General features: G+C 47.4%; 1 protein-coding gene across 1 annotated transcript in view; it reads left to right on the plus strand.

Annotated features, from left to right (window-relative positions):
- Positions 1-2,246: 2,246 nt before the first annotated feature.
- Positions 2,247-21,707, plus strand: part of SLC50A1 (solute carrier family 50 member 1) — a 71,696-nt gene continuing 52,235 nt past the window's right edge. Inside the window, exon 1 of the mRNA XM_069218415.1 lies at positions 2,247-2,431. Within this exon, the coding sequence (XP_069074516.1) occupies positions 2,361-2,431 (71 nt within the window). The 5' untranslated portion in view covers positions 2,247-2,360. The remainder of the gene's footprint in view (positions 2,432-21,707) is intronic.

Below are 21,707 nucleotides of genomic sequence, written 5' to 3' on the forward strand. Positions count from 1 at the left end.
TTATCACGTTACAATGAAACCACAGTCCACTGCATATACGCTTTATCACATTCTACAATGTCTGCAAGCTTATCATGCTCACAGCTTAGTATAATGATTGATGTTAAAGCACACATGCCACCCCTGTAATAGATACTGAGCTGAGGCAGCAAGCTACCTTGGACGGAGCCCAGTGGCAGTTGTCATGCCTCCTCTCTAATACCTACCACTTTCTGTGGCACTGCCAGCGTAGGCTTAGTAAATCATGGAAAGGGAAAACACTAGTGGATTATATCACACATCTGGTTTGCACTAAAATGAAGAAGTGAGTGCTGGAATGGGAATGCGGCCAATAAACTCAATGAACCATGGCATTGGCTTGGGACACTCGCTTAGTGCACATACTTGCCACAAAATATCTACCATCCTAGTAGCACTGTTATTGGTGATTATTTAATAAGTGGTTTTCTTCTCTGTCTGCTGTTTGAGCTTGGTCTAGGGCAGTGGTTTCCAACCTTTTGACTTCTGTGGACCTGCACTTTATCATTATTGGAATCCGTGGACCCCCCACTGAATCATTATTTGAATCCAGGATTTCCCCAATGAGTCATTACTGAAAGCTGGGGACCTAATTTGTTAATATGATTTAATTTTCTAAGCAGTCGCCGACCCCGGGGGTCCTTGGACCACAGGTTGGGAACCTGTATTGTATTGTTCCAGCTGAATTTCGGTGTTCAGGTAAAATGGACTGTTTTAGATTTAGAGACTGAATATTTCGAAATGTGACAGTTTTCACACCTAGATACTGTTTCACATTATAGCATTTTATTCTTTTTAAGGCTAGTGTTAACTAAGACCTACTGAATTTAATAAAACTACCCATATGTTATTTTTTATGATAAGCTTGCAGAAAGCCAAATTGTGTTGTTCATCTGTTGTTGTGTCTTTCAGATTTTAGGTCTTGCCTACTGGACACTCCTCCACTGTATGCTGTGCGCCATACTGTGAGCTTACCAAAAACAGAGGGACTTAGCGCCCACCCATTGCTTACTATTGGACAGCTTTCCTGTCAATCTCATTTGCCTTCTTATTTGTGTTTCAGGTAGTCAAACAAGTATGTGTCCCTCTGAAGGAGTAAAGCCTCTATACTAGCTCTTTAATTGGCTGGCTGCTATACTTCTACTGCTTGCTTCTCGAGCACTATTTTTACTTTCAGGCACTACACGGAAATACAAATGTACCTCTCTCCCCCTGCACTCCATGTTGCTCTCTTGTCACCCAGGCACCGCTTGGCCCTCTTTGCTGCAATTGCTCTGGTGTAGTTCCAGCAGTCGCTTTCACACTAGTATGGTTCTCTTCAGCCTGCTCCAAGTTGCTCTTGTTCGCCTGTTTGCTTCCTCAGTGCTTCACTTTGCTCTGTCATCTGCTTTCACTCACTCGTCCCGTTTGTTGCTTTAGTAATGCTGAGCAGCAAGGCTAAAAAACACTGGCAAAGCCAATAGGTCCCAAAGGTTAGACCTATTGATTTTGCCTATGTTTGTTCTACCCACACCAGGGTGCGGCAATGGGTCACCCTGCTTCTGCCATTGGCCACCTTTACTACCAAGGATGACATGATGCCCGTTAACAAAAAGGACAACATACTAAATTAGTTCCCTTCAGTGCCATAAACTAACTATCTCGTGTACCTTTTGAGAGCAAAAAAATGTTTGTTTGTTTTTTATTTATTTTTTTACTTTTAATCAACTCAGTTTTATTTATGTGAGGGTCCACCGGCACCTCCAACTGTTTTACAAAAAAACGACAGTAGAAAAAAAACGATGGCAAAGTTAAAAGGTAAGCAGACAACACCCGGCCAAATGGCTTTCCTATTTTTTTGGTTATTTTTTTTCGTTGTGCCCTGTAATTGTAGTTATTTAGATTTTACCTCATGTTTTTTTTTCACTGTATGCAAGTTTTGAGGTCCCCCATTTCCGTCATTACTGGCAGGTTTAGAGAATGTTCGAGTTTGTTCACTACCGCTGCTTCGTTTTATTTCCACATGTTCCATTTAGCGGTTTTGTATTTTTCACGGTTTATAGTTTGTATAGCAGTGTTTTGCAACTGCGTTTATATAAATTATACGGTGATGTTTATAGCCACTTTTCGCTGGTGTACGTTCCACCACCTTGCGAATCTTTTTTGCTTCAGTTTTGTTTTGATTTCCCCCTGTGTGGTACACTGCCTCCGACATAGGCCCGTCGCGGGAGCGGCCCGTGGTGGCCCAGTAGGCGGGGCGGGCCAGACCCGGGAGGCGGCGGCCTCTCCTCCTCGGCGCTCCAGCTTCCTGTCGCCGGAGCAGCGGTGGAGCCCGAAGGACGCTGCCCGGCAACGTCGCGACCATGGAGGACTTCATGGCGCTGCTCTCGTGCCTCTGCGTCCTCTTCACGGTCGGCATGTTCACCACGGGCCTGTGAGTGTTCCACTCCCCCCCACAACGGCTCCCCTCGCCCGCGAGGCTCTAGCGCGCGCACGGTTCCCGCCTCTCGCGCTGCTGACGTGTCCCGGCCCGCGCCGCCCCTTCAGCACCGGGCTCGCGTGGCGCCTGCAGCCCGAGGAGGATGGAGGGAGGTCCAGCCCGGCAGCAAGCCTCTCACAGGCTTGCGTGCACATAGCCACAGTGACCTAACTTTGCAATTAATTACATTTTCGATTTTTTTTGTCTTAGGTTTTTAAGACAAAGTATAATTGGAAGGGAGAAATGATTTGCTTACCTGTTGCGTCGTTATTTTAAGTGGGAATGCCCTCCCCCCTAGCCTGCTCACACCTCACGTACATAGCAATCCACTAGTTTTCTGGTGCACGATGCTTTTGTTCAAATAAACATATAAGCAATTCTGAGTATTTTAACTAATGGGCACATGCAGGTAAATGCACCGCATATTAGTCGTGGGGAGGAAAAGCGAGGAAGATTTAAAGAAGCGATGTTACGCGAAAAGAAAAACAAGGCTGCTTTGCAAAATACCACCACAAAATAAATTGATGGACGGGGTATTGAAACTTTGCAAAATAAACAAGACAAGATTAAGTTGATAAAACATACAATGAACATTCTGATGTACGGAGAGTGAAATGATGACGCAAGAAAGTAGTTTTGGTGAAAAAGTTAGGACACAGCCAACAGACAAATGTTTTAAAGTGTACTGTAAAATTTTAGTAATTCCTTTGATTAGCTGCTTTAGGCATATTTAATGATAACATCAGGTAAATGCACAAACTTTTTACCAATGGTAATAGTGTGTATCTTTGTTTATTAATGGGAGATGGGGCTTTCCAATAATGGATTAAACCGGGGATAGAAGGTTATTCATCTCCAAAGAGACTGTTTTATGGGTACACCAGCCAGTTGAGGAGATCTAAATAGTAATTTAAAAAAAAAAAAAAAAAGTGAATTGAACTCCGAGGATGGTCCCTTAGAATTACTTCATGATTTCGTGTTTCAGTCTTCCAGTTACTTTCAGTGGTGTTGAGAAGCCTGGGTATATTATCCAAAAGATTTGTCTGTCTTGTGAAGTGCCTTTTAAATGCTAAATCTTTGTTGATGCGCTCAGACACAAGTGCTATGGAGCTGGAAAGGGCATGAGGCATTTTTGCCAAGTTTCCCAGCTCCACGTGCGATGTGCTGCTCGGCTTCATATTTTCATTTAAATTCTGTGACTCATAGTCATGCTTTGTTATGGAATAAACACAACTACAAGTTCCAGCATTCAAAGAAAAAACGTGGACTGGAGCACCATATAACACACGGAGCTGGGGAAGTTGGCAGGGCTGCTGAGAGTTTTATGCTGGCATTTCGAATTGACCGGATAAATCTCTAAGCTGGTATGAGGTGTAGATGTTTGATCAAGTAGGCAGTGTGCACCTTATAAATGCAACTACTGATTGTGGGGTCAATAAATGTAAGAGGGCAGAGTTCACCCCAGCCTAGGATATGTATTGGATGAGGTTAATTTGGAATGGTAGGTCAGAAGACTATATGCTGATGTTTGTTACTTGGAAGGTAAAAACCGATGCACTAGATCAGGACAGTCGTCTAGCTCTATTTTCCCATTTCTCAGTACCTTGCTCACATTTTTGCTAACCTGTATACTCACAAAACGGTTCCATTTTCTTCGATCCCTGATTCACAAAAATGGCAAATGGTTGACAGGAGTATGGCAGGATTGATTAGGAAGTGTGGTAGTGCTCTTGTACAGCAGGTCAGTGTTTCATTTCAGGTTGTTGGCAGTGTCCCCAGAGCTGCGTGTTGGGGGTGGTTCTGCCTACAATTTAGCTATGATGAGCTGCCAATGACTATTACTCGAGTACCACTCTTTGCAGCTGTCAACATGTTGGCATTCACTATGTACTTGCGAGCCTTACATACCTGGACATCTTTCAAATCAAATCAAATCATTAGCATTTATAAAGCGCGCTACTCACCCGTGCGGGTCTCAAGGCGCTAGGGACAAAGGGGGTGGTTATCGCTGCTCGAACAGCCAGGTCTTTAGAGAGTCTCCGGAAAGCGGAGTGGTCCTGGGTGGTCCTGAGGATCAACCACAACTATACATGTTGGAGTTTTTTTTTTCTTAAAGTAATTGCATTTTTATTACATATGGTGGGTAGCCATATTGGTTCTTAGTGACATGGTGCTCTACTCACGCTTCTCTCTCTATTTGATGTTGCTCAAAAACTCTTTGTGAAAACCATCTCCAATATTCATAATTAGAACATTGGAATGTAGGCATGTCCATTGAAGACAATGGAGTGCTGCGGGCTTTTACAGGCCGGTAAAAGCCCGCAGCCCCAACATTCCAATGTTCGCTTTGTTCACAGCAACAGCTGTGAACAAAGCCTCACGGAACCCGAGGGATTTTAATCCCCTCGGGCTCCGTGAGCAATTTGTTTTTTTAAATAGAACATTCTGCCCTGAGTGGCAGAATGTTCTAATAGCCTTAGAACCCGCCGTAGCGGGCTCTACCGGCTATTAAAGGCCCTTTCCCTTGTTAAATGCCCTCGCCGAACGTGGGAGCGGGCCTTTAATAGCCGGTAGAGTCCGCTACGGCGGGTTCTAAGGCTATATTAGAACCTCTCTTTGAAAATGATGCACATTCACATTTATCATCTTTAATTCTGTATATTCCGCCATTTTAATGTTCTGATTAATTTCCACATATCAGGACCATCATATGTGGTTTTGAATCCTCACAGTATAGATAGATAGGTTTTTGTGTTAGTCTTTTCGTAATGTCGTATTATAAAGCCTTTCCACACAACCAGAACATTTAGCTTATAAACAAAATGTTTGTATCTCACTCTGTATGATTGCTGTGTTTCAAGAGGTCTTTTAGGTACACAGGTGCAAATTTTGAAGGACGAATGAACGAGACGAGATCCAGAAAATATTATATCAGAATAAATTCAAAGGCTTGGTGCCTTAAAAGTGCAACATGCAACCTTACAAATATACATAATTGCAATTCGATACATAATAATCGCATGTAAAAGCTTGTATTGCATAGTTTAAGTGGAAACAACAAAGCATTGAGATGGGTAAACACTATTAAAAAATTATTATTATGTTTAAAAGCTAATATAACTCGACAGCTTTTATTTGCCTGCTTAAGAGATCTCTGTGTACAACTTTTAGAGTACACGTTTGCATCTTTGACAATTTACTTAGTCCTTCGCCTAACCAAATTCATCAATATGGGTGCCATCTAGCTTGTTAATGCTTACACCTGTTATCAGCATCTGGACACATCTTTAGTTACAATTGGTAAATCAGCTGTGGAAAGTTTGTTTATGAGAAAGAACTCACTTAATGTTTTATGTGCTTGCAGTTTGTCATGAGCACGCCCGCTTGATGGATACATTTCATGATCTATAGCATCAGTTTATTTAAAGTTCGCAACTTTAACAGGTCACATGCCGGCCCTTTGATTAGTTTTCAGCCAACAACTCTGCCTTTTATGTTACACACTGCAATCCATCTCACCACTCAAGTAATGAAATCTTCGTACCCCCTGAAGCATTTTTAATTCTGTTTACTTATATAAGGTAGGTAACTCGCAGGAAGATGCCAAAACACACACCCGCCTTCACAAAAAAAATCTGTCAGACTGATTTACTCACTAAAAACCTTTGCCTTGTGAGATGCTCACAACAAAACAAATACAGTGAAACTAGAGCACAGGTCATAAACTAGATGACTGTTCTCCTTCTCAGGAAAAATGCTTTGATTTAACACAGGCTGATAAAGAAATGAACATTAACAGGTATTTTAGTAAAATACACACCTAAGCCATAAGTGTTTATAGATATAAAACAACTTTGTGAGGACTGAAGCAGCATTTGGCATACAGAGTGTGCTTTAAAAACTTTACAAAAAACAAAATGACACAGTACCAAAAAATGAACTATGAAAGTAACTTTTAGGAATTATCAGTCACTGCAGATTGTTAGAAGCAGGCTTACAAGAGTATTTGTTCCTTGAAAATAATTTCACATTTATGACTTCTTTATTAGTTGAAAGTTTGCTAAATAGGAGCAGTAGGCGTCACAAACTTTGGATCTAAAAATATAATTGCATAGTGTTATTCGCAGATTTTCAAGTTGTTTATTTTGAATTCCTCAAGGCCTGGAGGGATTTAGAAATGACGTCTGAGATAAATGACAATATACTGTTTTGGGGGTAGGTGAATCAGCCCTTTTTCTCTGATGATATGTCAGCAGCTATTGAGTGTCATGTTAGTGAACAAGATTGAGTTGACCATTTTACTATTATTTTTAACTCTGACGATGTGCCAGTAGATTGTGGAGTAGACAATAGGCCTCGTACTACTGAGGTAAATGAGGACTGCCTAACCAATTTAATTAACTACAAATCAGTAGTCAGGGCGACCCAACATGCAGCAGGTGGTAAAGCCCCTATAGACCTTTTTAAATCTAACATAGGCTTTTGGGCCCCATTATTGACCAGTGTTTCGAGGGTAGCAGTTAGGAAAAAGTTTTTTTATTTTTTTAATTGATTTTATATAGCAGATATACAATACAATCAGTTGGCGGGTATTATTACAGGATCATATTTATCTGATTAAAATTACTTAGAACCAAGCAAACCCCCCCCATTTACACACCTATAGAAACATTTGTTACAATCATTACATTCTGAAATTATTTCCCACTGCTTTGCTCATTGTGCTATATTTTGTTGCTGCTCAGAGAGGCCCCATTTGCGGCTATTGTGGTACTCCGGTTTTTATTGAATCAGTTCCCATGGGTGGCAGAGTGCGTTCTTACATGAGTTCAGGATAGGTAGGCGAGAAATATAGCTAGTTCTTCCTCTTTAACTTCCACTGCGCTCCATCACTATTGCCCTCGTTCTGATTAGCCGCATCTTTGAGGGGTGTGGGGGATTATACCTATTGACTATTTACTTATCCCAATGGGCTCCTATACTGTTATTTCTGGTAGGGATTCTGGTGTGTTCAGTTTATGTGCTCTGACGGCCCCTTCATGGAGGTTTATTATCGTTTTTTGTCTCAAGTTTGGTTATTAGTGTTTCCCAAGTGTCGCAACCTGTGTGTGGCTGGCCATCCCGTGCCAGTTTTTTAAGCACCTGAAGCTCCGTGCAGGCCCAGCGAAGTGTGAGGGTGTGCCAGATCTTCTGATCAGGGGCATTGGGTGCTTTCCAGTGCATTGCTATCAATCTTTTGTACATCACGTAGGCCATGTCTACAAACTTGTATAAGTGTCTATGTTTTCTTGCTCCAGACCTCACTCCCAGTAAATAAGATCTGGGGTCTGCTGCCAGCGTTAGCCCCGTCCATTCTGATGTCACCTTCACCACCTTTCCCCATTCTGCTTGCACTTGAGGACAGTCCCAAACCATGTGATAGAAGTGGGCCGATGGCTCCAGGCATCTGGGGCACGTCGGGCCCGTGCCTGGAAACATCCGCTTTAACCTGGCCGGTGAGAGGTACGTTTGTTGTAAGAAATTGAACTGGGTGTATCGGAATCTAGGGTTCCTTGATACACCCCGGGCGTAGGACAGTGCTTTCGGCCAGTCTTCAAGGGGGATCGGAACAGGGAGGACTGTGTTCCATCTCTCCTGGCCCCCTCCAAGTGGGGTTCCGGGAATTCACTGAGTGCCTTGTACAGGCTTCATATTGCTTTGATTTGTGCGTCGCCTTGCAAAATATGATGTATTATGGGAGAGGACTCTGGTTCTAGGTCGCCAGCTCCCCACGTGTTCTTGATTGCGTGGCATATTGCATAATATGCTAAGAATTGACCAGAGTTCACTGCAGTGAGGGCCTGGATGGCTTCGAACAACATTAGTTTGCCGTCCTCAAAGCAGTCTCCCACTGTCTGTATCCCCGCCTCTAGCCACTGCGACAATGAGTGCGGCTCAATCCTATGCCGCCCCGAGGGACAGTCCAGCGGAATTAGCGGGGTGTATGGGAGTGCTCCATGTCCCCTCTGGACATATCTCCGCCAGCAAGCACACGCCACGGCTAGCAATGGATTCATGATTTCAGTTTTGGGATGCTTATCGGACAGCCATGTCAGTAGTTGGGTTCCTTTTAGCCGGGCCTGCAACCATGCAGATTCGGCTGTCGCTGGTCTATGAAACCATTGCTGTATCCACTGTAGCTGTGCTGCTGCGTAGTAGATTTCAAAGTTGGGGGCTCCCATTCCACCCAACAACACCGGTCGCTGCAGTGTGGGTAGAGCTACACGCGCTCTTCCGCCTCCCCATATGAGCTGTAGCAGCGTTGTATTCAGATTACTGAAAAAACTCCGTGGGAGGGTGAGTGGCAGGGCCGCGAAATAATATAGCAGTCTGGGCAGGATCAGCATGTTTGCCACCACCACTCTGCCTGGAGGGGAGAGCGGTAGTTTGTTCCAGAAGCGTAGGGAGCCCTTTATGGAGGCCAACGCTCTCCCCAGGTTGCCTTCTCTGAGGTCCTCTGCTTTATGATATATGTGAACCCCTAGGTATTTAAACGTTTCGAAACACCATTTCAGGCGTCCGCTTGGGGCCTCTTCCTGTTTCCCTGGTGGCCATCTAATCAGCGGGAACACACACGATTTTTCCCAGTTTACTGCTAAGCCAGATATCGATCCAAACTCAGCTAGGAGTGACATTATGGAAGGCAATGACTCCGTGCCCTTCCGGGTGTATATTAGAGCATCATCGGCATATAACGATATTGCGTGGTATGTTCCGTTTCTATGTATACCCCAATCATTTGCCATAGTACGTACTTTAGACGCTAACGGCTCCATAGCTATAGCAAACAATAATGGGGAGAGGGGCAACCCTGCCTCGTGCCCCTGGAGATTGAGAAGCTGTCGGAGATCACTCCCCCCGTTTTCACTCTGGCACTTGGATTTGAGTATAGTGTGCGGACCCAACGCATATAATTAGGGCCTTTTCCCATCTGCCTCATTGTGGCCAGGAGGAAGTCCCATTCCAGTGTATCAAACGCTTTCTCAATATCCAGTGAAAGCACCATTTCTTCATATGCATCAGAGGGGGCATCACCCATTACACTCGGGACCCTACGGATATTTAAGAAGGTGTTACGCTTCGGAATGAAGCCGTTTTGGTGATCGTGGATTAAGGTGTGTATGATGGGGGCGAGCCTGTTTGCCAGAATCTTACCCAGTATTTTGCAATCAAAATTTAACAACGAGAGTGGTCTGTAAGATTTGACATCTGTAGGGTCCCGCCCCAGTTTAGGGAGTACCACTATCATGGCCTCTCTCTGGGATGGGGGCAGTGATTCAGTAGCCCACGCCTCCTCGTACACTCTCAGCAGTTGGGGCCTCAGGCAGGACGAATATGTGGAGTAGTATTCTATTGGGAGGCCATCTATTCCCGGCGCTTTATTCCTGGGCATCTGCGACAAAGCTAAGTCTATTTCCCCTGTAGTGAGGGGGGCTTCAAGTGTGTCCCTATCTGTTTGGGATAATTGCGGTAAGAGGGAGCTCCCCAGGAAAGACTCAAATTGTGCGGCTGTGCAGAAGGTGCGTTTGGAGTATAACTTTCCATAGTACTCTTTGAACGTTCCATTTATCTCTACTTGTGTAGTGACCGTGGTGCTGTTATCTATCCTAATAGCGCCAATGGGAGAGTGTTGTCTATCTTCCCGTAGTAGCCATGCCAGCATTTTCCCAGATCTATCTCCTTCAGATTGCAGGCGCGTTAAGTAGTAATTGTAATCATGGCACCGAAGTCTACTATCTGCTTCGTTGTATTTTGTGCGGACTGCTTTTAGTACTGTGTGTGGGATTTCGCCCCTTGCCACTGCTATTTCAGCAATTCTTAGTTCCTTTTCTAATTTGGCAATTTCTATGCTCAGTGTGCGCCTCACTCCCCAGCCCATGGAGAGACACTGGCCTCTGACCACCGCTTTATGAGCATCCCACTCCATCGCCCGTGAGTTTGCAATAAGGTCGTTTGTGTCCCAATACTGGCGTAGTGTGATGCACAATGTGTCTACAAATGCCGGGTCTTGTAGCGCTTCTACTTGTAAGCGCCAAGTAGAGATCCCCTTTTGACTCCTACCCCAGTTTAATGTTGCTCTCAGCGGTGAGTGGTCTGACAGTGTTTTCGCTATATATTCTGTCTCATTTATCAGGTCAGATATGTCTTGCGTTCCCCATAGTATATCTATTCTGGTGTATGTTTTGTGCGGGGGTGAATAAAATGAATATTCCCTCTGATGGGGATGTCTTATGCGCCAGATATCGTATAATCTCATGTCACCTGCCCAGTGTTGCAATGGGCTTGTAGTGCTCCTCTTCGTGCTCGGGCCACATTGTATGAATAACTGTAAATCTTTTTATGTACATATATATATATATATATATATATATATATATATATATATATATATATATATGTATATATATATATATATATATATATATATATATATAAAACTCTCTCTTTTAAAATATATACACACACCAAGTATATACACAAAGATATATACATATATACATATATATATATAAATATATTATATATACATCTATTGCACCCTCAAAGACCAAGAGGAGCGCACTCAAGGATTACTTGGTAAGACCAGAAAGGCAACGGGGAGGCGGGTGGGACCGTGAGGAATCCACAGGTAGCTAATGTATCCACCAGAAAAGTCGTTACCGAAGGTAAGTAACTCGTTCTTCTGATGGATACAACTACCTGTGGATTCCTCACCTCATGAATAGAGTCCCAAAGCAGTACCACGCCCGGCGGTGGGTGCCTAAATGGTCAAACCAAGAAATCCTGCAGCACTGACCGTGCAAAATGGCCGTCCCTTCTAACCTCAGAATCCAAACAGTAATGTTTTGCAAAAGTGTGAAGGGACGACCAAGTTGCGGCCTTGCAGATGTCGACCACAGGAACACCTCTGGCCAAGGCCGAAGTGGCCGACTTAGCTCTGGTGGAATGAACTCTAATGCCCTCAGGAGGATCCTTCTTTGCCAAAGAGTAACATATTTTAATGCAAAGAACAACCCACCTGGATAGTGTTCTCTTGTGGACTGCCTTTCCTCTCCTCTTGCCCACGTATCCAATAAACAGCTGATCCTCCAGCCTGAAATCCTTTGTTCTATCGATAAAGAAGCTCAACGCTCTCTTTGGGTCCAGACGGTGCAGTCTTTCTTCCTCTTTGGAAGGATGAGGCGGAGGATAGAACGTGGACAAAGTAATTGCCTGAGCCAAATGGAAGGGTGAAACAACCTTCGGGAGGAAAGCAGCCTTGGTCCTCAACACCACCTTATCCCCATAAAAAGTTGTATAAGGGGGTTTTACTGATAAGGCCTGCAACTCACTCACTCTCCTTGCTGATGTTATAGCTATCAGGAAGACTGTTTTTAAAACCAAATACCTCAAGGGGCAAGAATGCATAGGTTCAAAAGGGGACCCCATAAGGAAAGTCAGGACTAAGGACAAATCCCATTGCGGCATAACGAATGGCTTTGGAGGATATTGATTTAGAAGACCTTTCAAGAATCTGATAACAATAGGGGATTTAAATAAAGATGGTTGGTCTGGAAGACATAAGAAGGCTGACAAGGCCGATAAATAACCTTTAATGGTAGCCACTGCACAACCTTTCTGCGCCAGAGATAGAGCAAAAGACAAAACGTCCGATAGATGAGCATGCAAAGGATCAATCTGCCTCTCTCCACACCACGCAACAAATTTAGACCACCTATTAGCGTAGATAGATTTAGTGGAGTGTCGCCTGGCCGCTAATATAACATCCACTACCTCAGGCGGGAGAGAGAAGGAACTCAGGTTGCCCCGTTCAATCTCCAGGCATGTAGGTGCAGACTCTGGAGGTTGGGGTGTAGAACCTGCCCCTGCGACTGCGAGAGGAGGTCTGCCCTGAAAGGGAGACGGAGCGGCGGGCACATTGAGAGTTGGAGAAGGTCGGAGTACCACACCCTCCTTGGCCAATCCGGAGCTATTAAGATTACTAGAGCCCGGTCTTGGCGAATCTTCCTCAATACTCGAGGAATCAAGGGTATGGGAGGAAACGCGTAAAGCAACTGGCCGCACCAGGTCATTTGAAACGCGTCCCCCAACGCTTCCTGCATCGGATACTGAAGGCTGCAGAACAACGGACAATGCGCGTTCTCTCGAGTGGCGAACAGATCTACCCGAGGAAACCCCCACCTCTGGAAGATCAAACGGACTTGATCTGGATGGAGACGCCACTCATGGTCTGCCGAGAAGTGGCGACTGAGACTGTCCGCACGCACGTTCAAAACTCCGGCCAGATGGTTTGCTATCAAGCAAATCCGATGGTCCTTTGCCCAGGACCATAGTCGAAGAGCTTCTCTGCAGAGAAGGTACGACCCCACTCCTCCCTGCTTGTTTATGTACCACATCGTGGTAGTATTGTCCGTTAGGACCTGTACCGACTGACCACGAAGGGAAGGGAGGAAGGCCTTGAGAGCCAGACGTACAGCCGGTAATTCTAACAGATTGATGTGAAAAATCTGTTCCTCTGGAGACCAAAGACCTTTGATCTCCAGATCCCCCAGATGAGCTCCCCACCCTAGAGTGGAAGCATCCGTTATGACTGTGGCCACTGGTGGTGACTGCTGGAACGGCTTTCCTTGCGAAAGATTGTTGCTTACAATCCACCACTTCAAATCCACAGCAGCATCTCTGGAGATCTTGACAGTACCCTCTAGATCCCCTCTGTGTTGAGACCACTGCCTTCGGAGGCACCACTGAAGAGCCCTCATGTGCCAGCGAGCATGCGTGACCAACAGAATGCAGGAGGCAAAAAGACCGAGCAGACGAAGGACCTTGAGGACTGGAACTACCGCTCCATTTCGAAACATTGGAACCAAATCCTGAATATCTTGAATCCGCTGAGGCGGAGGAAAGGCCCGACCCAATGTTGTATCCAGTACTGCCCCTATGAACAGGAGGCGCTGAGAGGGCTCTAGGTGAGATTTGGGCTCGTTCACCGAAAAACCCAGGTCGAACAACAACTGGGTTGTTGACTGCAGATGACGCAACACAAGCTCCGGGGACTTGGCTTTGATCAACCAGTCGTCCAAGTAAGGGAATACTGCTATCCCCTTCCTTCTGAGCTCTGCCGCAACCACCGACATCACCTTCGTGAAGACTCGAGGTGCTGAAGTAAGACCAAACGGAAGGACCGCAAACTGATAATGTTGCGATCCCACCACAAACCGGAGATACTTCCTGTGTGACTTGAGTATCGGGATATGAAAGTAAGCATCCTGCAAGTCGACAGACACCATCCAGTCTTCCATGTTCAACGCCAAAAGCACCTGTGCTAGGGTCAGCATCTTGAACTTTTCCTGCATGAGGAACCAATTCAAGATCCTCAGGTCCAGAATTGGTCTCAAACGACCATCCTTCTTGGGAATCAGGAAATACCTTGAGTAAACTCCTTGACCCCTTTCCTGCTCCGGGACCAACTCCACCGCGCCCTTTAAAAGGAGGACTTCTACCTCCTGTTCTAGCAACAGGAGGTGTTCTTGTGAACAATACGAAGGGCGGGGCGGGATGAGGGGCGGAAACTCCCGAAAAGGAAGGGTGTAGCCTTTTCCCACAACACTGAGAACCCAATTGTCCGACGTAACAGTCTCCCATTTGGTGAGAAAATGCTGTAATCTTCCCCCTACAGGAGAGGCGTGAGTTGGAAATGGTGGAAGCCTAAGGCTGCTTCCCCTGCTGCACCCCGCCAGAGGATGAGGAAGAGGCAGAGTGCTGCTGAGAGGCTCCTCTGGTGCGGACCCTACCTCTCCCCCTGAAAGATCTATAGGGATGGGAAGAGGCAGGTTGCTGATATCTTCCCCGAAAGGAAGAGGAGGAAGAGCCACGCCCAAATCCACGAAACCTCCTGAAGAATCTGGAAGAGGCCGTGGAAGAAGGAGCTTGGAGCCCTAACGACTTAGCCGTGGCCCTGCTTTCCTTAAAACGTTCCAAGGCCGAATCAGCCTTAGCCCCAAACAGTTTGTCCCCATCAAACGGGAGATCCAACAATGTGGACTGTACATCAGCCGAAAAGCCCGAGTTACGGAGCCAGGCCTGTCTCCTTGCCACCACAGTTGTGCCCATTGCTCTGGCTACCGAGTCGGTGGTATCCAGTCCCGTCTGGATAATTTGGGTCGCAGCAGCCTGGGCATTTGAGACAAGATCCAAAAGACCCTGGGGAAGCTATGTAAACGAAGAGGAGATGTCATCCATCAGAGCATGAATATACCTCCCCAGGATACAGGTTGCATTGGTGGCTTTTAACGCCAGACTGCAGGACGAAAAAATCTTCTTCGACTGCGCCTCTAGCTTCTTTGAATCTCTGTCCCCAGGCACCGTCGGAAAAGAACCAGGCGCTGACTTGGACGAACAGGAGGCCTGCACCACCAAGCTCTCCGGCGTAGGGTGCCTGGACAGAAAACCAGGGTCAGTTGGAGCCGCCCGATACCTCCTGGCCGCGGCTCTGTGAACTGCTGGGGAAGATGCCGGCCTCTTCCACACCTCTAAAACCGGATCCAGCAGAGCGTCATTAAAAGGTAACAGAGGCTCCGCCGCGGCTGAGGCCGGATGTAACACCTCTGTCAAAAGGTTTTGTTTCGCCTCCACTACCGGCAAAGGCAGGTCCAAAAAACTAGCTGCCTTCCGTACCACTGCATGAAAGGAAGCAGCCTCCTCAGTATATTCCCCCGGGGACGAAAGGTCCCACTCAGGGGAAGTGTCCAGCCCACTGGCCGACTCCAGTCCACGCAGCCCATCACCCGAGTCCTCTAGCTCTCCTTCCTCTAGGGCTCATTGGTACTCCTGCTCTTCTAGTACCCGGAGAGCACGTCTCCTTGAATGTAGTCGTTGCTCAATCCGCGGAGTCGACAATGCCTCCGCCGAAGTCGGAGATCGGCGCCGATCTTCCGAAGCCACCGACGCCGCATCCGGCGCCACAGGTAACTTCGGCGCCGACTGAAGAGCAGTTGAAACGGATGGGCCCACCGGAGTCACAGGCCGAAATCTCGACGTCGACGGGATGGAAATCCCTGGGGCCAATCCTTCCGAAGCCACCGGAGCGGCCACCGGCGCCGACACTGGCGCCGAGCCCACGTTCCCAAACGGGAGAAAGGGCATAAAGGGTGCCGGCCGAAGAGGCGCAGGATCACCCAAAGAAAAGGCCAAAGGCCCAGCCGGAGCACCCCCTGGAGCCATCTGTTGGAAGATGGCATACATCGCATTCAAGAATGCGGAACTATCGGCTCCAGGGGTGGGAAAAGCCGGATACTGGGGTGCCTGTCTCGGAGGCGACGCCGGCCTCGGCGTCTGCGCCGGAGAAAACACTTGAGGCTCCAATACCTCAATCACCGACGCCTGTCCAGGTGAAGTTGGAGACGCCGGAGAAGGCAACGGCGTCGAAGGATGCGGCGTAACCGTGGGGCTGACTTCCCATGTTCTTCGGCGCCGATCCGGAGACCTGGAACGAGCCTCCCTTGAATGACGCCGAGATTCTCTACGGCGCCGGGAGTCTCGATGACGCCGATGTCTTGGAGAAGACTTCTTGTGATGCTTCTCCTTTGACTTGGCCATAAACAGCTTCGCCTCACGTTCTTTAAGAGCCTTTGGATTCATGTGCTGACATGAATCACAAGTCGAGACGTCGTGGTCGGAACTCAAACACCAAAGGCAATCGGAATGAGGATCCGTCACCGACATCTTGCCTCCACACTCACGACAAGGCTTAAATCCAGACTTTCTCTGCGACATTATTTCCACAGCGAAAGACTACGCAGCAAGATATACACTGTAACCGCAAGAGTAACAGTTGCTCCCTCGAAGATAACCGTTTCGAATGCACAGAAAAAAGGGAACTGACGTCCGCACGTCGTCGAGGACCTCTTATTGCCTGTATGACGTCAGACGGCGTCGCGTGGGCGACAGTGACGTCCTCGTCGACGTGCAGAGACTAGTAAGAAGATTTCCGTCGAATGCTGGCGCCATGGGAGTATTCATGAGGTGAGGAATCCACAGGTAGTTGTATCCATCAGAAATCGTATAATCTCATGTCACCTGCCCAGTGTTGCAATGGGCTTGTAGTGCTCCTCTTCGTGCTCGGGCCCCCTTGCGGGTTAGATCTATCCAATGCGGGGTCCGGTATGCTATTAAAGTCCCCTCCCCATATAGCCGGGGATAATGGGTTTGCTAGCAATGACGGCGTGAGTGTGCTCAGAAATCCCGCTGTGCCACCATTCGGGGCGTATATGCCAACCACTGAAAGTTGCCTGCCATCTAGCTGGCCTTCCACTGCTACGAATCTGCCCCCTGGGTCTATTTTATGTGCAGTTTGGTGAAATGGGATGCCTCCTGCGATCCATATCAGTACTCCCCTTGCGAATGCTGAATATGTTGTGCCTACCAGTTGCCCTCCCCATTTTGCACGTATCTCCAGCAGAACCGGTTCCGTTAAGTGTGTCTCTTGGAGGATAGCGATATGTATTCCCAGTCGCTTAAGGCGTGCATAAATTCGTGATCTTTTATTCAGCGTGCCCATACCCCTCACGTTCCATGTCATTATGTCATATTGGTTGCTGTTGCGTTTAGTTTGTGGTGCCATTAGGGGTTATGGGGTGAACCTGCCCTTATTTCTCCGCCTGCTGCTCCTATGATAGCGCTGCCTACTGTGTTCGCATCTCGCAGTGGTTTCACTTATTCGAAATGTGACTAAGGTGTGCATTTTGACTAACATGTTTCTACCCTCCCCCCTATTAAATCCCCCACTCTCCTAACAACTGATATGTAACTACTTAACAAGTGTATATATAAAAAAACCTGTATCCTTCTGGATATCCGTGGTGGTATTATCGTGACGGTCTGTTGCAGTTCATTTATAGGGCTCGCAACAGTCCGCAGACTCTGTCTGCAATTATTTATGTGTGCCCCTGATGCCTGTGGTCCCATCGGACCCTCGCCACCCCCCGGGGTCGCCCCCTCCTCCATGATGTGGCCCCCCCTGGACAATCATAGATTTATGCAAAAGATACTCTTTGTTTTAGAGAGTGTTCTTGCTTCAGGGTCCCGCGTCATTCCGGGTTCCGCCGCGTCTGCTAATCCTGTTATCTCCGAGTTCTGAAGCGGATTGGATGTTGTAAATCAGAGTCAAAGATCATCCGCTGTTCTAGGGGTGATCCTCTGTCCTTTCATTTCCCCCGTCATGGTAGAGTCAGAGCTAGCTGTGTCCGAATCTATGCTGATCTCAGGAGTCTCCCTTATCAACTCGAAGTTATTTTGTGTCAGCAGGGGGGTTTCCTTCAGGACTTTTGCTCTTTCCTCAGCTGCTTGTTGAGCAGATGGTTGAACCTTTGTGCGTCTCTTAGTGCGCTTCCTTGACGTCGAAAGCGACCACTCATCCCCCTTCCCCTCATCGTCGCACATCTGTGCAAGCCCATTAGCATGTAACCATGTCCAGACGTCTTCCGGAGAGGTGAATATGTGCACACGATCTTCCGATATCACTCTCAATTTGGCTGGGAACAGTAAAGCGTATTTGATGCTGAGTTCGCGCAGTCGTTGTTTGACCTTTACATAAGAGTTAAGTTTTCTTTGCACCTCTTGAGTGAAGTCGGGGTAGGCGTTGATAGTTGATTCCTCGTATTTATGCGGGCCTTTGTTGCGAAACTGTTGTAGGATTGCATCACGGTCCCGGAAGTTTAAGAATCTAGCAATCAGTGGCCTGGGAGGTTGCCCCGGTAGCTGGGGCCTGCCCGTAATTCTGTGTACCCTTTCGACTGTGAAGAACCTCCTTAATCAGCCATTGTTCTAATGTTATGTCCATACTTTGTTGCTGCATGTTTTCGGGGAATCCCAGGAAACGGATGTTGTTTCGGCGCGATCTACTTTCAGCCTCTTCCGCCCTTCTCCATAGCGCCTTCAGCTCCGCGTCCAAGCGTTGAATCTGCTTCTGGTTGTCCTGAGCCGTAGGAGATAGTTCGGCCAACCCCTCTTCCGCCGTTTTGACTCTTTCTGACAGTTTGCGGTGATCCACCCTGAGTAGGTTCAGGTCTTGCGATACTGCATCTATTCTATTTTCCAAGGACGTTTTAGTGTCCATAATCGCCTGTAGTACCTTCTCTAGTTGCGCAGATTGAGTCGTAAGTGTGCTCTCCAGTGATTGTAGGGTCGGATTTGTTTGTTGGTCAGTGAGCACTGGTCCATGCACTGCACGATCTTGATTCTTAGCTGATTTAAGCCTGCCAGCCATTGTGTGTGTCTGATGTGGGATTAGTGGGGTGTGGCGGAGCTTGCTGAAGGTTATTGTACCGCGGGTCGCCCTCTGGACTCTTTGCGCTGGTTCAGTGAGCCTGCCACTGTTTAAGCAAGTTCTATGTAGGAGGGGATGGTCTTTGATCGGGCCTTATGTGTGTTTTGGCTTCCTGCGGCTTGCTCCCGTCTGCCCGCGGGGTACTTCAGGGGGTCCTCCAAACAGACATGCTGACAGCCCCAATTATTTGTTGTTGAAGTTTATTTCGTAGGTGATAACTTATATATGTTTTGCTGTTGCCCAGTATTGTTGCTGCGTAGCGTGGCGACAGAGGCCTTAATGGGCGCGTGGTGTCCAGCGAAGGCGTAGTTGCCTAAGGGGCAGTGCGGCAGTGGCAATAGGCTTCGGGGTGGGCCCCGCACGGGTGGAATCTGGGGCCCCCAGTGCCGTGGAGGGGAGCGAGCTGTCTGACGTGGCCTAGGGCGGCATGTACTGTTCCTTGCTCCAGTCCGATCCGCCTCTACCCCCTTGGGCTTTCAGGATATGTGCTGCTCGAGTGGGTGCCAGTGTTTGCGAGTTTACACCTCTTTGTTCTGCCCGGGGAGGACGAAAATGAGGAGGAGGAGAGAGAGGAGGTGAAAGAAGGGGGGGTGGGGAGGGGGTGCAGGCCCAGCCACGCTATTTCTTTCTGTGGCATAGGCCACAGCACGCCTCCCGTGCTCCCACTCACCGCCCAATGTTGTAGAGCCGGGTTGTCTCAAAGTCAGCCGTTGAGCAGGGTTCCCGGGCGCTCATCCTTGCTTGTGGCTCGGGCAGGGGGACCAGTCGGGGCAGCCCGCCCCAGCGCTGTTTTCTTCCTGCTTGCAGAGGGGCTGAGAGGTGCCCCGGCGCCCCCACAAGCACGACGTTCGAGGTCACTTGTCTCACCGCGATCTCGCCAGGATCGGTCCGCGAGGTTCCGGGCGGATCGCCCCGCCCGCTCTCCCCTTGTCGCGCCCTGCAGTATACTTTCGGCGCGGGATGACACAGAGCGCCGGCTCCTCCGTATGGGGCGAGCGCCTGTGTCCGGATGCCCCTGGCGGCTGTCAGGACTTTCCCAGGTGCCGTGATGGCCGGCGCCTCGTGCGTCGGCGTCCGATCTCCGGTTCGGAAGCTTCTTGCGCGGTGCTTCTGGGCACCAGCGAGACGTGCCGGTGTCCTGGAGGCCGTTCCTGCACCCCCGTATGAAGGTTTCGCCTCGGGGGCGCTCTTCAGGATGTTAGAAGCGAGTCCGGGATGGAGCGCGTTCCCTAACCGTCCATCCCGGTCGCCATCTTGGCTCCTCCTTCCGCAGTTGGGAAAAAGTTCATTAATTCGTATAGAAATGGTGTCATTGTCCCGATTTTTAGGAAGGGTAATCAGAATTTACCCTCTCGTCACCGCTTAATTTTATTATTGGACTCTACAATAAAAAATTTGGGTCAGGTAATTTTGGATAAGCTAGAGTCATGGGCCAAGTCACCCTCCTTTTTCCCCTTTGTAATATGGATTTAGATCCTGTTTGGGGACAGTAGAACAGGCACTTAACTTGTCCTTTATTTGGGGAAAGCATGTCAAAGCCAGGGGAAGTTCTCTCCATATGGCTTTTATGGACCTCTCCTGTGGTTTTGACTTAAAGGACTGGGGACATACTATGGGACTCAATGGGTCAGGCAGGAATGGATCAGCCACTTTTGGTTTTAGTGCTGCGACTCCATACAGACACATCTACTAAGGTATGCTTCACACTCTCTGGGGAATGTTCAAGATCTATTTGGGTCTCGAGAGGTGTGATGCAAGGTTGTTTTTTATCTCCTTTTTGTTTTTATTGTATATTAACTATTTAGGTACCTTTTTACAGTTGTACTGTAAAGGTGTTCCTTGCGTTGTTGTACAATCCATTCCAGTGATTTTATACGCAGATGATGCCGCTCTTCTGGCACTAACTGCTAATGGGTTGCAAAATATTTTAAATGGATTAATTGATTTTATGACAAGATTAAAATTTAAAGGAAATAATTTGTACTGACCAGCGGGCCCAGAAATGTTAAAGCCAAAAGGTTTGATACTGGGAGGACAATCATTCAGAAAGTTCCATGCTTTAGTTTAGGAATTCGTTCGATGCCTCTGTCTTTTGGGAGAGATTTATTGCCCAAAGGGCTTTAAAAATGGAGGCTGCTTCTGACCTTATATTTAGCTTTGCTAACAGGCTAGGTTGTAAATCCATTAGGGAAATGACCTATTTACATAGGAGTAAATGTTTTTCACTGGGTGTGTATGGGGCAGGTGTATGGGGTTGTTATATCCTGGGAAATTACAGGTTGTAGACAATACGTTTCTCTGCCGTCTTTTAGCCACACCACCTAGGATGGCAAGCTTTGTAACTCACCTTAAATTGGGGATGGGGTCTTGGAGGATTTCACAAACATGGCCCCTTTGCTGATGTGGACCAAGATTTGGAGTTTTCTTTCAGCTACACCACCTAGTATGGCAAGCTTTATAATTTAAATTTTATCTTGACATTATATTGGATTGCCTAATCTTGGATACCAGGTATGCAATGCAATCCCATGGTTGGTCTATGTGAAGCAAAGTTTTTACAACATTGGTATGTGTTCTCTTTTTGATTCCTCAAGGTAGATAAGCCCCTAAGTGAGGGTCAGGGTTAAGAAATGCTTTTTAGCATGTAGAGAGGAAAGGCAAATTCAAAGGTCCCGCCTTATGGATTCTGTACTTCGTTATATGCAGATTTTTGATATTCCTTGTTTGAATTCTTATCTTTTATGGATTTCTAACAGTCAGTACAGATTTTATCTTACACGTTAAGGCTTAATATAATTCATTATCCAGTCGCCTTTCCTGTAGCTGGATGGAGAGTGACTTCTTCCTCTCCTTGCACATGTGATAACA

Source organism: Pleurodeles waltl, chromosome 12 (genome assembly GCF_031143425.1).
Source record: "Pleurodeles waltl isolate 20211129_DDA chromosome 12, aPleWal1.hap1.20221129, whole genome shotgun sequence".
In the NCBI taxonomy this organism is placed as follows: domain Eukaryota; kingdom Metazoa; phylum Chordata; class Amphibia; order Caudata; family Salamandridae; genus Pleurodeles; species Pleurodeles waltl.